General features: G+C 33.0%; 1 protein-coding gene across 1 annotated transcript in view; it reads left to right on the top strand.

Annotated features, from left to right (window-relative positions):
• LOC126979169 (uncharacterized) overlaps positions 1–12,444 on the top strand; it is a 71,702-nt gene that overhangs the window by 34,735 nt on the left and 24,523 nt on the right. The window contains exon 2 of the mRNA XM_050828414.1: positions 6,094–6,266. Coding sequence (XP_050684371.1) covers positions 6,094–6,266 — 173 coding nt within the window. The remainder of the gene's footprint in view (positions 1–6,093; positions 6,267–12,444) is intronic.

The raw sequence follows: 12,444 nt of genomic DNA, 5'->3' as shown, positions 1-12,444 counted from the left end.
AATGGAAATAATTTCTAAAAAGAAAATATTATAGTCATGATATTTAATATACAGATTTTGCTATTTGTTTGCCAAGAAAACTGGTATTTACTTTATGATATTAATATTAAGCAATCTCGAATCTGGACAAGGAATCATGATTAATGTCAATAGACGAGCTACAGTTGTTTAGGAGTTTGCTCATTCGATAAACAGGAGAATTTGTTCCCTGAACTGTTCTCAAAAAGGGTAAAGGTGAAATAATATAACGGGGGTATCTTCTTGCTGTCGGGAAGTTAAATCTATGCAATAATTGTGGACAATCAATTTTATTGCGGAATAACTTGTACAGGATTAAGAGATGCAGTGTATCCCTACGCTATCTAAGAGATTTCTTTATCACAAATATTCCATAAATTTAATATCGCAGTTTTAACGCGAATGAAAAACACAAAATATTTTGTTTGTTATTCTTTTATTTAAATTCGCGAAAAACTCAACGTATAATTAAAACTATGAACTTCCAACTATTTCTGACACATTTCGTTCCAACCATTGAATGAATACTTCAAATAACGAACTAAAAGAAACTGTCGCACTCATAGATAAATATAAAATGCATGAGAACAGCAAAATTTGAACAGATAGAATGGTTACTTCATGAAATTGAATGCAATGTGATGTAAGTACTTAACGTAAATATTTTAAGGCAGACGATCAATACAAATAAATTCTATCGACATTTACCTACTGAACAAGAGAATATGGAGAAAATGAGAGAAATATGTTACGTTGCAAATTCAACTTTAAACGAAGAATAATACGTGAAATTACAAAAAAATGTAGTAAAAAGTTGTATTTAATGCAATTGTATTGTGTAATTTTATATGATGGTATTACACGGCCACCTTATATCAGGACCTCCTTGGAACGTAATGCCTCCCCCCCGTTTCCCTATTAGCTATCTTTTTGAAGTTTTTATCATACGTTTTGACATTTCTTGTTTATAGTTCTGTTATTTCTGTTGTTCTGCGTCGCTGTAATAGTTCTGTCGGAAATATAAAGACTCTTTCTACTTAACCAAGATGCTTTCATTGATTTTTCATGATTATAATAATTAGCATCACAAGACAACACCTTCACATATGTCTGTCAATAATACAGAAAAAATAAAAAGTAGTTTATTTATTAATAAAAATATAAGTATATTATTAAGTGATGCTTCTTTTGCACACCGTAACTATTTTATTTATTTATTTACTAGGAAGCCTACATGCATACAACTATCTTAATCTATGGACACATTTGAAAATTATTTTATAATGCTGTACACCCCACTTGCCGGCTAACTCGACATGCTTAATAGGTATAATATACATTTTTTGTTAACAATTTAATGCTATCGATAATTTTGAAAAATATCACAAAAGTAAAGCCACAAGCAAAAGACTGATAAAAAAATAATTTGGTACTTAGTTACATAAATACAAGGAAAGAAAAGAAAAAAACAATAACTACGAACAATGATTAATCATCTGGCAGAACTTTTTATCCAAATAATTGTAGTGGTCGAACTTTGAGGAACTTAATAGAAAAAATAGTATTCTATACTCGTGCGCACGTAGGCGATCCGGCACTCAGTTCGCACGTGAGACGTACGACCTACTTTGCGCACTCGTGTCGTAATATACTAATTTCTCATTGTTATTGTCCTACTAATGATCATCACATACTTTCCATAGAACTGTGAAAGAACTTGAATATGCTGTTTGTTCTTTTGTAGGATGTTTGACAACCGCACGTTTAAGCTTACTTCCATTGCTCCCCTTGTTTTTGTTGTTATTATAATACTAGCTGACCCGGCAAACGTTCTTTTGGCATATAAAGTATAATTCACGCGATAGTTTTATAAATAATAAATAGCCTATGTGTTATTCTGGTGTGTAAGCTATATTATTGTAAAGTTTCATCAAAATTCATTCAGTAGTTTTTGCGTTAAAGAAGTTCAAACATACATCCAGACATACAAACTTTCACATTTATAATATTATTAATAGGATAGGATAAGTCAAGCTGCGGTTGACAGAAGTCGAGAAAATCTCGCGTTTATCAAAGAATATACTGTAGACAAAGCAACATAGAATTTGTTTCTTGAGTAAGTCAAAGATATTTTTTCACAAACGTTATTGTGACACTGCTAATAAATATAATTTTCACTTCTCATGCTCTGAAATTGCTTATTTGTGATTTTGTGCTCAAAATCGATTTTTGCGCACAAGTGCATTAACGTATCTACTCATAAATGTATCTATATTAAGGCAAAGAAAATGAGCCATACAGCCAAACACAATAAAAAGTGCCTTTAATTTATTTGCCTCATGTGTTTTTTAAGACATAAAAGATATTAAAATTTAAATAAACATACGGTAGGTTATTTAATTAATTAAAAAAATATATATATTACAAAATTAATTTAATAGTAGGCTGTATAGGTGTGGAGCCCAAGCCAATATCAGCCAATATCAATGTCGTAAGATTTAAAAAAAAGCGGCGGGAAACTGATCTTATTGTTTTCGTGCGTTTATTAATTTCTTCAAATTTGCTAAAAATGTTAAACGTTGTAAAATCTACTATTCTGTTTTATACCGTCTAGCTCCCATAAGCCAAAGGCACCAAATTAAAGAGCCTTAAAGAAAATTATTGTATGACGTAATTATGTAAGCGCTCTAAGACTTTCCGAACAAAATGCTATTATTACTTTAAAATTACTTTCGAAGTACAATATCATATTTTAACTTCCTTTTTTAGCCTGAAGTTTAGTTGAGATTATTTAATACTTTCTTATCGATTTTTGTAATCTAATATTTAGGGGGTTCCCTTTAGAGAAATAAGGAAAAGGACAAAAACTGCAGACATACCAACAAATGGCAATGGGCAGGACACCTGATACGGGGCAAACAAGAAAAATAGTAAACAATTTTGTTATTTTTATGTTATTAAATAAACATTTATTTACCAGTGGGAGGCTCCTTTGCACAGGATGCCGGCTAGATTATGGGTCCCACATCGACGCCTTTTTCTGCCGTGAAGCATTAATGTGTAAACATTACTGTGTTTCGGTCTCAAGGGTGCCGTAGCTAGTGAAATTACTGGGCAAATCAGACATAAAATCTTATGTCTCAAGGTGACGAGCGCAATTGTAGTGCCGCTCAGAATTTTTGGGGTTTTTCAAAAATCCTGAACGGCACTAAATTGTAATGGGCAGGGCGTATCAATTTCCATCACCTGAACGTCATGCTCATCTCGTCCCTTTTTTCATAAAAATAAACAAATTTTAATTTGTACCAAAAATTTATGGGCGACGCGGGACTCAACCTCGCGCGTTTCGGGTTCCGGCCAAACGCTCTTAACAACTATTGACCATAAAGTAGATCATTAAGATGGAGCCATAACCTTAGAGCGAACAGAGACCAAGATTTACGGTTGTTGCGTCACTCGGGCGGTTGGCTCAGTTGGTATGTTATTGGATACGTAAATAAACCACAAGAGCTGACATGTTTTTATTTTTTTTACACAATAAATTTTTTAATTCATACAAGAAATTTAACTTTACCTGTACTAGGTAACAAGCGCAAAACCACCGGGATTCAAACCCGGGAACCTTAGCTCAGGTTACACTGGGCTATCTAATTTCGTTTAATACTTTGAAGTAGAGAAAAATTTAATAGGAAAGTGTTTGTATCGAAGCATGATCACTATTTGTTTCAATTCACATTCCTAGATTGTGAACTCAGCTTAGACTTAGCGATACAAGCTCAAAGTAATTTAAATACTAACGTTAGGTTAAAGTGAATGAAAATTTTAAGCACTTAAAAGAATTTAGCGAGAATTTTAATAAAATGTACAAAGAAGAGATATGCTAAAAATTTTAATGTCCCACGCCATTTTACTTTCAGCTGTTTTCTTTAATATTATTTAAATTTTTAAAGGAAAGTGAAACATTCCAAGACCTGTATAGCCGAGTGGTTAGCGATCCTACCTACTAAGCTAGAGGTCCCGGGTTCGAATCCCGGTAGGTGCAAGCATTTATATGATGAATATGGACGTTTAAATGTATTTATGTATGTTTATATGAATTTATGTATGTTTAAGTAAGTATATTTTATTAAATATATCGTTGCCTTGTAACCCATAACACAGGCTATATATGCTTAACTTGGGGCAAGATAATTTGTGTAAAAAGTGTGTCAATACTATTATTTTAAGACAAACTCCATTAATGTTGCATTAATACATTTCAAAATTCTAATATCATTTCGTCTTTACCTTTATCCCTTTATTTCTAGGATTTCTACCCCATAAAAATAATTCGTAAGCCGTTTCAACATTATTTTTCAGCTTCATTATTTTTTTTATTGAAAACATTATAGAGCTTAGTCTTATATATAAGTTTTGTTTAAGAGTCCCCATTGTAGCTTAAAGTCTAAAGTGATGCCTCGTAATGTTGTTGTTTCTACTACATCATGTTGGTTATTATTAAATATTTTAGGTGTTGGTTGTTTCTTTATAATGGGAAGTGAAAGACGTGTGGATACGAAAAACCTATTTTTCTTTCGTTTAAATGTAAGTTATTAACATTAAAACAAATGTATCGTCACCAAACGTTATAATACAATGTTTTTTTTTAATTAGAAATGACAAATCATTGACGTATACCAGGAACAAAGAAGGACCTAAGATTGAGTCCTTCGCTACACCCAATGATATAATAGAGCCAGTTGATCTTTTTCCATTAATGTTTACTCTTTGAACTACACAAATACGATATTAATTAATTTAGAGCAACAACTCTAACAGCATTGTGGTATATTTTTAAGTAATGTTTCATGATGGACGCGTCGAATGCCTTGCATAAATCGCAAAACACCCCCAACGCCTTTTATGATTTTTCCCAAGCATCCAAAATATTTCTTATCAACTCTACAACAACTGTGGTTGAACGACCATATTGTTTATTATGCGTGAGATTATAATGGTTAAAATGTTTCATTAGTTGCAATTGTATATATTTTTCGAAAATTTTGCTAATGATTGGTAGCATCGATATGGGTCTAAAAGCGGTGGGGCCAGCTTTATCTCTTGACTTAAATTTAATAATTTAATTTGTTTTTATTTATGTTTGAACCTGCTAAGTTATATTATTTATTCGTTTCAAGCCCTACAAAAATTTTCACTATTGTTCATTTAATTTATATCTAAAGAACTGACGTATTATTAAGTAATTATTAGCCAAAATAGTAACCTTTGTGGTTTTATAGATGCTAAGTTGACCTGGTTTGTATATCAGTAACATGTAGTATGATAAATAAGTAAATAAAAAATAGACGAGTAATCTTGGTGTGTTTTATTAAGTTTGGAAATATACAATAATCCACACAATTGTTGAATATTAAAGCTAAGTTTGTGGCTACAATTTCTATTACAGGTCTTACTACTTTGGTAGAGATTCCACAAAGGTAGTTTTCTTTAGACTAATAAGTAACAGTTTTAACTATCTCTAGGCGATCAACATGCTTAAAATTAATGTTTAGGTCACATAAAGATATATTTTTCTGCACCAGTGTTAATAGCAGGTGAGGAATTTTGATATTTTGTAATATATATACGGTATATCTTCTCTTTCGTCTGGGGTTTAAAAAATTAGCGAATCAATATTGATAGTAATTATCAAAAGGTATCAATCTTTCAATTCGGTTAAATTTACGTCTCATATAATAGATTTAAAGCGAATGCGCATAGTTTACCGCGTGCAAATCCCTTTCATCTATATTCCGCGCAAAGTTGTCCAAAATCATTTTACCCATAATATCTTTTCTGGATTTTTTTCAAGTCTACCAAACTGAATATCAACGTTGAAATTGTAATTCAAATATTGCCTTGATTTTAATTTAACAATAAATAAGTGGCAAAATTTAAAAAGAATATTCAAAAATCATACAATATTAAAAAAAACACAAAAACAGTCAGTAAACGACATAATAAGAAAAATAAAGACGATAAAGAAAAATGAAACATAATATTATTAAAAGTAATTCATAACTTTCATTGTTACAGTGCTAGCAACGGCCCATAATATAACCTACCTCGAGGTGCCACAATACGGAGACCCTCGTCGAGAAGCCTACCTTGCATGTCACTACATGAAGGATCGAGGGGATCCCGACTTGCACTCTGTGAAGTGGTATCGCGACAACAATGAGATATTCAGATATACACCAGGACAACAGGTAAGCGAAGATGTCCTTATATTACTAAATATAATATCAGCACCAATACTACAGGTTCTTGACATTTGGTAGGTAATGCTATTCTTGGTTAAGATTGGGGGAATTGTTGTATAGGGACAGCAATAAGACATTCAGTTATACACCAGGACAACAGTTAAGCAATGATGTTTTTTATATGATTCAATATAATCTTAACAGTAATATGGCACTGCAGATGGCTTCTTGACATAAGTTGGTAGATAATGGTATTCTAGGTCTTAGTTGGAATTGCTGTATTGTTTACAGCAATAAGGTATTCTAATATAGGAGAACAGGAAAGCTAAGAGTTCTTCATATTATCCTACTAAAATTTTGTTTCTCTTTCACGAAAAACTACTGAATGGATTTAAATAAAAATATAACTTACGCATCAGATTAACGCATAGGCTATAATTTATAAAGATATGGTGTGAATTATCCAATATAATTCGATAACTGTCAGTAAGTAGAAAAAAATCTGCAATCTGCGAGCTATTCATGCGTGCACTGCGAAAAACTGCTGAAGTTACAAATATTATAATGTATAATATGATTGTTGTCTTAAATAATAATAGAAATAAGCCCGCGACATTATATATCTATCTTTTATGTGTAAGCCATGATCGCCAAAATAGTGAACCATAAATACAAAAATAATAATAATTTATTTCTAACGCACATTTGGTAGCAACACCTTGATCATTATATCAAAATATTAGGGATTGTACGAGTATGTAGTATGAAATTGCCAATTTTTACAGAAAAATTGAAATTCGTTCTTTTTAATTTAAAATATTTCTTTAATCAAAATAATTACCATTATTATCTATACTTTGCTGCCATCTAAAAGGAAGGTCATTTATTTCTTTGCGATAAAACTGTGGTGATCTAGATTCGACAAGTTGTGTGAAAGCATTTTGTGCTGCCTCCTGAGAGGAAAACTTTATATCACGTAGAAAATTGTCCAAATCACGAAAAAAATGGATCGCATGTCATAATTCGGTCCAATATTCATTCATTTCTGTATCGATTCAACAAGGCGACTAAAGTTTCAACACGCGCGGCATCCATTTTTTATATTTTTAATTAAATAGATTTGACGCAAATGAGTCAATATTGTTGGTAAGATAACGTTAAACCATGTCGCTAATTCCCGGGTATTTGGCTCGGATCGGCGTCCACCATCTCTTTCAATTCTTTGTTATTCACGTGTCTTCCACGTGGTTCGTTCTTCAATTCAAAATCGCACGGTGCGGTAATTATTAGCGGTCTAATTAATAGCAGTCCCCTCTCCAAACAGAAGATTGATATTGTAAGCTGTTTCAGCCGCATTAGTTCCGCGTCGGAACTCGTATTCAAAAATCACTCGAAAATTCGAAGTATCCATCTTTCTTGTATATGCTGAATAAAAAAAACATCAGAAAGTCGATTATTAACCGAAAGAATATTACACATATTTAAAAGAAGAACTACATAGGTACCATGTGAAAACACTTCTCAAAAATCATAAGCCATTAAGGTTCTATGTCAATTCGAAGTACCTAATACAATAAAACGGCAATTTCATACTTTAACGCCTATTAAATACTTTTACCGAATCTGGTTTTTAAACTACCTACTAATTTTATAAACGTGAAAGTTTGTAAGAATGTATGAATGTATTTTTATTACCTCTTCGCGCAAAAAGTACTGAGTGGATTTTAATGGAAATTTATAATAATAAAGCTTACACATCAGAATAACACAAAGGCATATTGATAAAGATATAGTGTGAATTATCCAAAATATAACTAATATAGTTAAGTAAGTAGTAAAAAAGATCTGCCATTTGCGAGCTATACTGGCCACTGACAGCATATATCTCTTCTATGTGTAAGCCATTATTGCCAAAATAGTGAATAAAGTCAAAAATACAAAAAAAAAAATATTTCTAAAGCACATATTTTGATAGTAACAATCTGTCTATTATATATACTGCATTATTTGAATAGTTATGACGATGACGATCAACAACCGAGTTTGCGATATTATGATGTGGTCCGGTGGCGAAAGGTGGTTACGGGCTTACGGGCGATCGGATGACTGCGGAGGAGTTATTAATTTGAAAGACTGGCAGTTCCAATTAAAAAATTGCATTTTCAATGTCAGGCAGGCATATTATATTTGGGCATGCCATGTTTTTTCCACGGCCAACTTTACGTAGCTTGTGCTGACTGAAACAAATCGTTTATAGGAGTATATTGCAGTTGCTACTTTTTTCATTACCACCAATCATCAGATACATACATCCGTACCTATCTATTCTTACAAACTATAGTGTTTGTAATACCTATTATAGAGATCATCAAAAAATACTTAGTTCTCATTTATATATTATATAATGCAATATAGTTGTTCTAAAACTATTAACTGAAGAACAGCTGGACGGATTTTCATGATTTTTAATTTGTTGGATTTGTCTCCGTCCCGAATAGCAGAATAACATTCAATCGATAAAAAAATTATGATGTAAAGAAAATACTTCTTTCATTTAAAATTATTATCACAATTTTCTAGAGGCTAATATTTTTTGGAAAAAGGAGGACTAACGAGGGCAAGGGCCACCTGGTGTTATGTGATCAACGCCGCCCACATTCTCTCTATAGGAATCTCACGAGCGTTGCCGGCCTTTATCTCTAGACCTACTTAGCCGATTTTAAAAATTCTGTTACCGATAGAAATCCACATTTTTTGTGAGTGTCATAGATATACATTAACCCGAAAAACCAAAAGACTTTTTCGTAATAGTCGGATATGTAAAGTACGATGAAGAAAAAACAGTCGAACATTAAAAATAGCTTATATGGCATAAGAACGTTTCGCGGGGCAGCTAGTACAATAACAGTTCTTAACAGCAATACTCACGCTGGCTTCTTGAAATTTGGTAATTCTATTTCGGTCTTAGTGGAAATTTCTGAATGTTGGGCCATTCCCTAACGTCTCTTTACGAGCGTTAAAAAGAAGCGTATCCTTGCGAATTTACTGGTAACACTAAGCTACATGAATGCGGTTTGCAACAACATATAAAGCGCTAGCCAATGTACTGAAACTCCGTTAACAGAGTGTTTCAATTTACGAATTTGAGAGCTTACGTACTCGTATTCAGCGAAATGCAACGATAAAATAGATACAATGCTCGCATATTAAACACAATACACCTGCGAGAAATTTCCTGATAATTTCGTTGTAAGCTTATTATAATATATTTATCAAAACAAAATATTAGATTGTATCGACAAACCAACAAACGTCCTTTATTTCATTGTTTCCCAACTAATTCTGTAAACAAATGAATAAAATAATAGCTTTTAGAATAATAACAGTTATTATATGAATTAAAGAAGTGTAGAAATATAGAAAAATGTCATATAACTTGCATAAGCCTTATTAAGGATTTTGCTTTTTGGGAATGCTAACAATATACAAGAACTTATGAAAATTTGTTATAAAAGTGAAAATCAATAGCTTATTGTCGAAGCATTGCTGCAATGCATTTATTATACATAGATATACTTACAGTTAAAAGGTAAGGTCTATTTGATAAGTAAAAAAGTAGATGAAAATAATAAAAAAATCTACTAATTCACTCACGCTGTGGTTTGCAGTACAATAATGGATTGGATTGGCATTTTGATACAGGAGTCAGGTTTAGCAGCTCTGTGATATTAGCCATACACCGCCAATTAATTAAGTTATTTGCTGTACTTTGGATTGAAATTTTGTATCGTGTATTTTGTAGAAATTATGAAAAATTTGGATTCATTAAGTCAGTTTTAATTTGCTATTTTGAATGTTTGTATATAATAACATTTGTTTGTATGTAAATAACATGTTTAGCTTAAGGGAGGTTTAAAAGAAAATAAAGAAACTCAAAGCATTACAGACAAAAAAAGTAGGTAAATTAAATAATATAAATTACATTCTAGCGAATAGTAATGCGTTTACTTGTTTTCATTAAATTAAGTTTCTTATTTTGAAAGTTTTATGCACAATCAGCTTTTTATTGACATTACAATACACGTGGGGCATTCAGAAAGACTTGACAAACCAAAAATTCACCTTATATTGATAAAATAATTGTACTAAATTATTTGAAAGTTCTCTTCACCAGCATCATTACAAAGGCTCAGCTGTCTATACCAGTTTTCGAAACACTCTTTCCAGGGTGCTGCAGACACCTCTTCTACGGCCTTCTCGAACGTCCGACACCTGTCACAATGTCATAATTGCATCAAGACTGCTACAAATTTATTGATCATATCACGATACCTTCATTCCCCACAGGCCAGCGTCTGAACTTCGATGAGGTTGTATGACACCCAGCGCGATACTATCCTTCTCACGCGAATCTTCTTCCCGATCCAATCTGCGATACATGTTGAATTTTTTTTATTATATAATTACTTTCTTCTCTTTAATTAAATATTTCACTGCTAGCACATTTTATTTGGTAAAAGCCGTCGAATGACGATCATTTCTTTCATCATCCCCCAACAATAGACAGTCGCACCAAAATTGGTTATGCCAACAGTAGCCGGTTGCTTTAGAAGAATTTTCATCCAATAACGCCATTTGATGTCGATATAATAACTCGCCTGGTTCAAGGCCACATTTTAAATCATAAAATATCATCGTACGATCAAAATGTTTCCGACGCAGATCCATTTTTCAATGAGACACGATAATTCAATTAAGCTCTCGGAGGGATCTTTGAAATTGAAACGATGGTATTTTTATTCGTAAATAACCACATATTTTAAATAATTGCAATTGTAATCATGGCCGATTGGCCAGGGCATTAAAATATTTTTCACAATAAAATCGGAGAGGTATTTTATTTTTATTAAGGTTTGGTGATGGAAATACACATTTATCACTTAAGTCCTAGAATCTAATGTGTACCCATGCTTGCACTGGCCCACTTGCCCTAAACTCCCTATACCTAAAATGAGATGTGTAACTCGAGGCTACTATCTAGGGAACGTCGGACCTTACAGTGCCGATTTCTGCTTTGAGTGAAGGTACATTAAGACACCGCAACCTGTTTCTAGCAATGGCCTCGCATTCAGTAGGATGTGTTTGGGGTCTTCATCGGCTTTACAGCAGAATCTGCATAGGTTTGATTCACTGAGTCCCACTCTGGCCAGGTGTCCATTCAGCTCACAATGGCTGTAGGGCCTCCGTGAGGGCTCTCAGTTGTCTCCTGTCCAAATTTATGCATTAGTATAGCACGCTTACGTTGATCGTTGCCAAGGATCAGATTAGCTTGCCCATGGCCGGGTAGCGAAGACCAGTAACTAACTTCTTGCAGCATAAATTCAAATTCAAATTCAAATATTTTTATTCAAAATAGGATGTGAAATCACTTATTGAAAGTGAAAAAAAACTACCACCCATTCCAATGTGAAAGCCTCAGGCCTGAGAAGAATGGGCGCAACAAACTCAGCGGGCTTTTTTTTTCATCAAAAATATGTTTTATAATTAAAGTAACATTTACAAAGTAACATTGTACAATTAAACTTATTATTTAATAGCCTGAGGGCGGTCGCTCCATTCCCAATCTGTGGTATCATTAAGAAAGTCATTTATGTTATAGTAACCTTTACCACACAAACGTTTTTTAACAATTCTTTTGAATACTAAGCATACCATGATACTTTAAGAAATGGTGGATAAGAGATTCTCTGGCACTATAGATTGGTTCTGGGCTTATAAAGGTTGACGAGGCTAGCCGGTCAGCTATCTCGTTACCTACTATGCCTTTGTGCCCCGGTATCCGGTCCAGGGTTTGTTGCTCTGGTTGTGGATATTTGGTTTGCTTTTGCATTCCCACACTTACCGTGAAATTATAAAATCAATGCCTTGAGAGCTGCTTGTCTATCTGACATTATAGCAATGTCAAGGTTCATATTTAATAAGTGCCTATCTAGTGCATATACTTCCGTTCGATATATAGTTGTTACTTTACCCAAGGCTTCATGGTATTTAATTGCTGGGCCTAGAATCTGGAGTCCAATGATAATAATCATCAGTACTGGCTTCAGTCCTGGAGCCATCCGTATACCACTTAATGGTATGACTATCTAGGATTACCGAAGTATTGCAGTAGTCTTCCTTGTTG

This window comes from Leptidea sinapis, chromosome Z (assembly GCF_905404315.1).
Source record: "Leptidea sinapis chromosome Z, ilLepSina1.1, whole genome shotgun sequence".
NCBI lineage: Eukaryota > Metazoa > Arthropoda > Insecta > Lepidoptera > Pieridae > Leptidea > Leptidea sinapis.
Note: the sequence above shows the minus strand (reverse complement) of the source record. Positions and strands in the feature narration are given on the sequence as shown.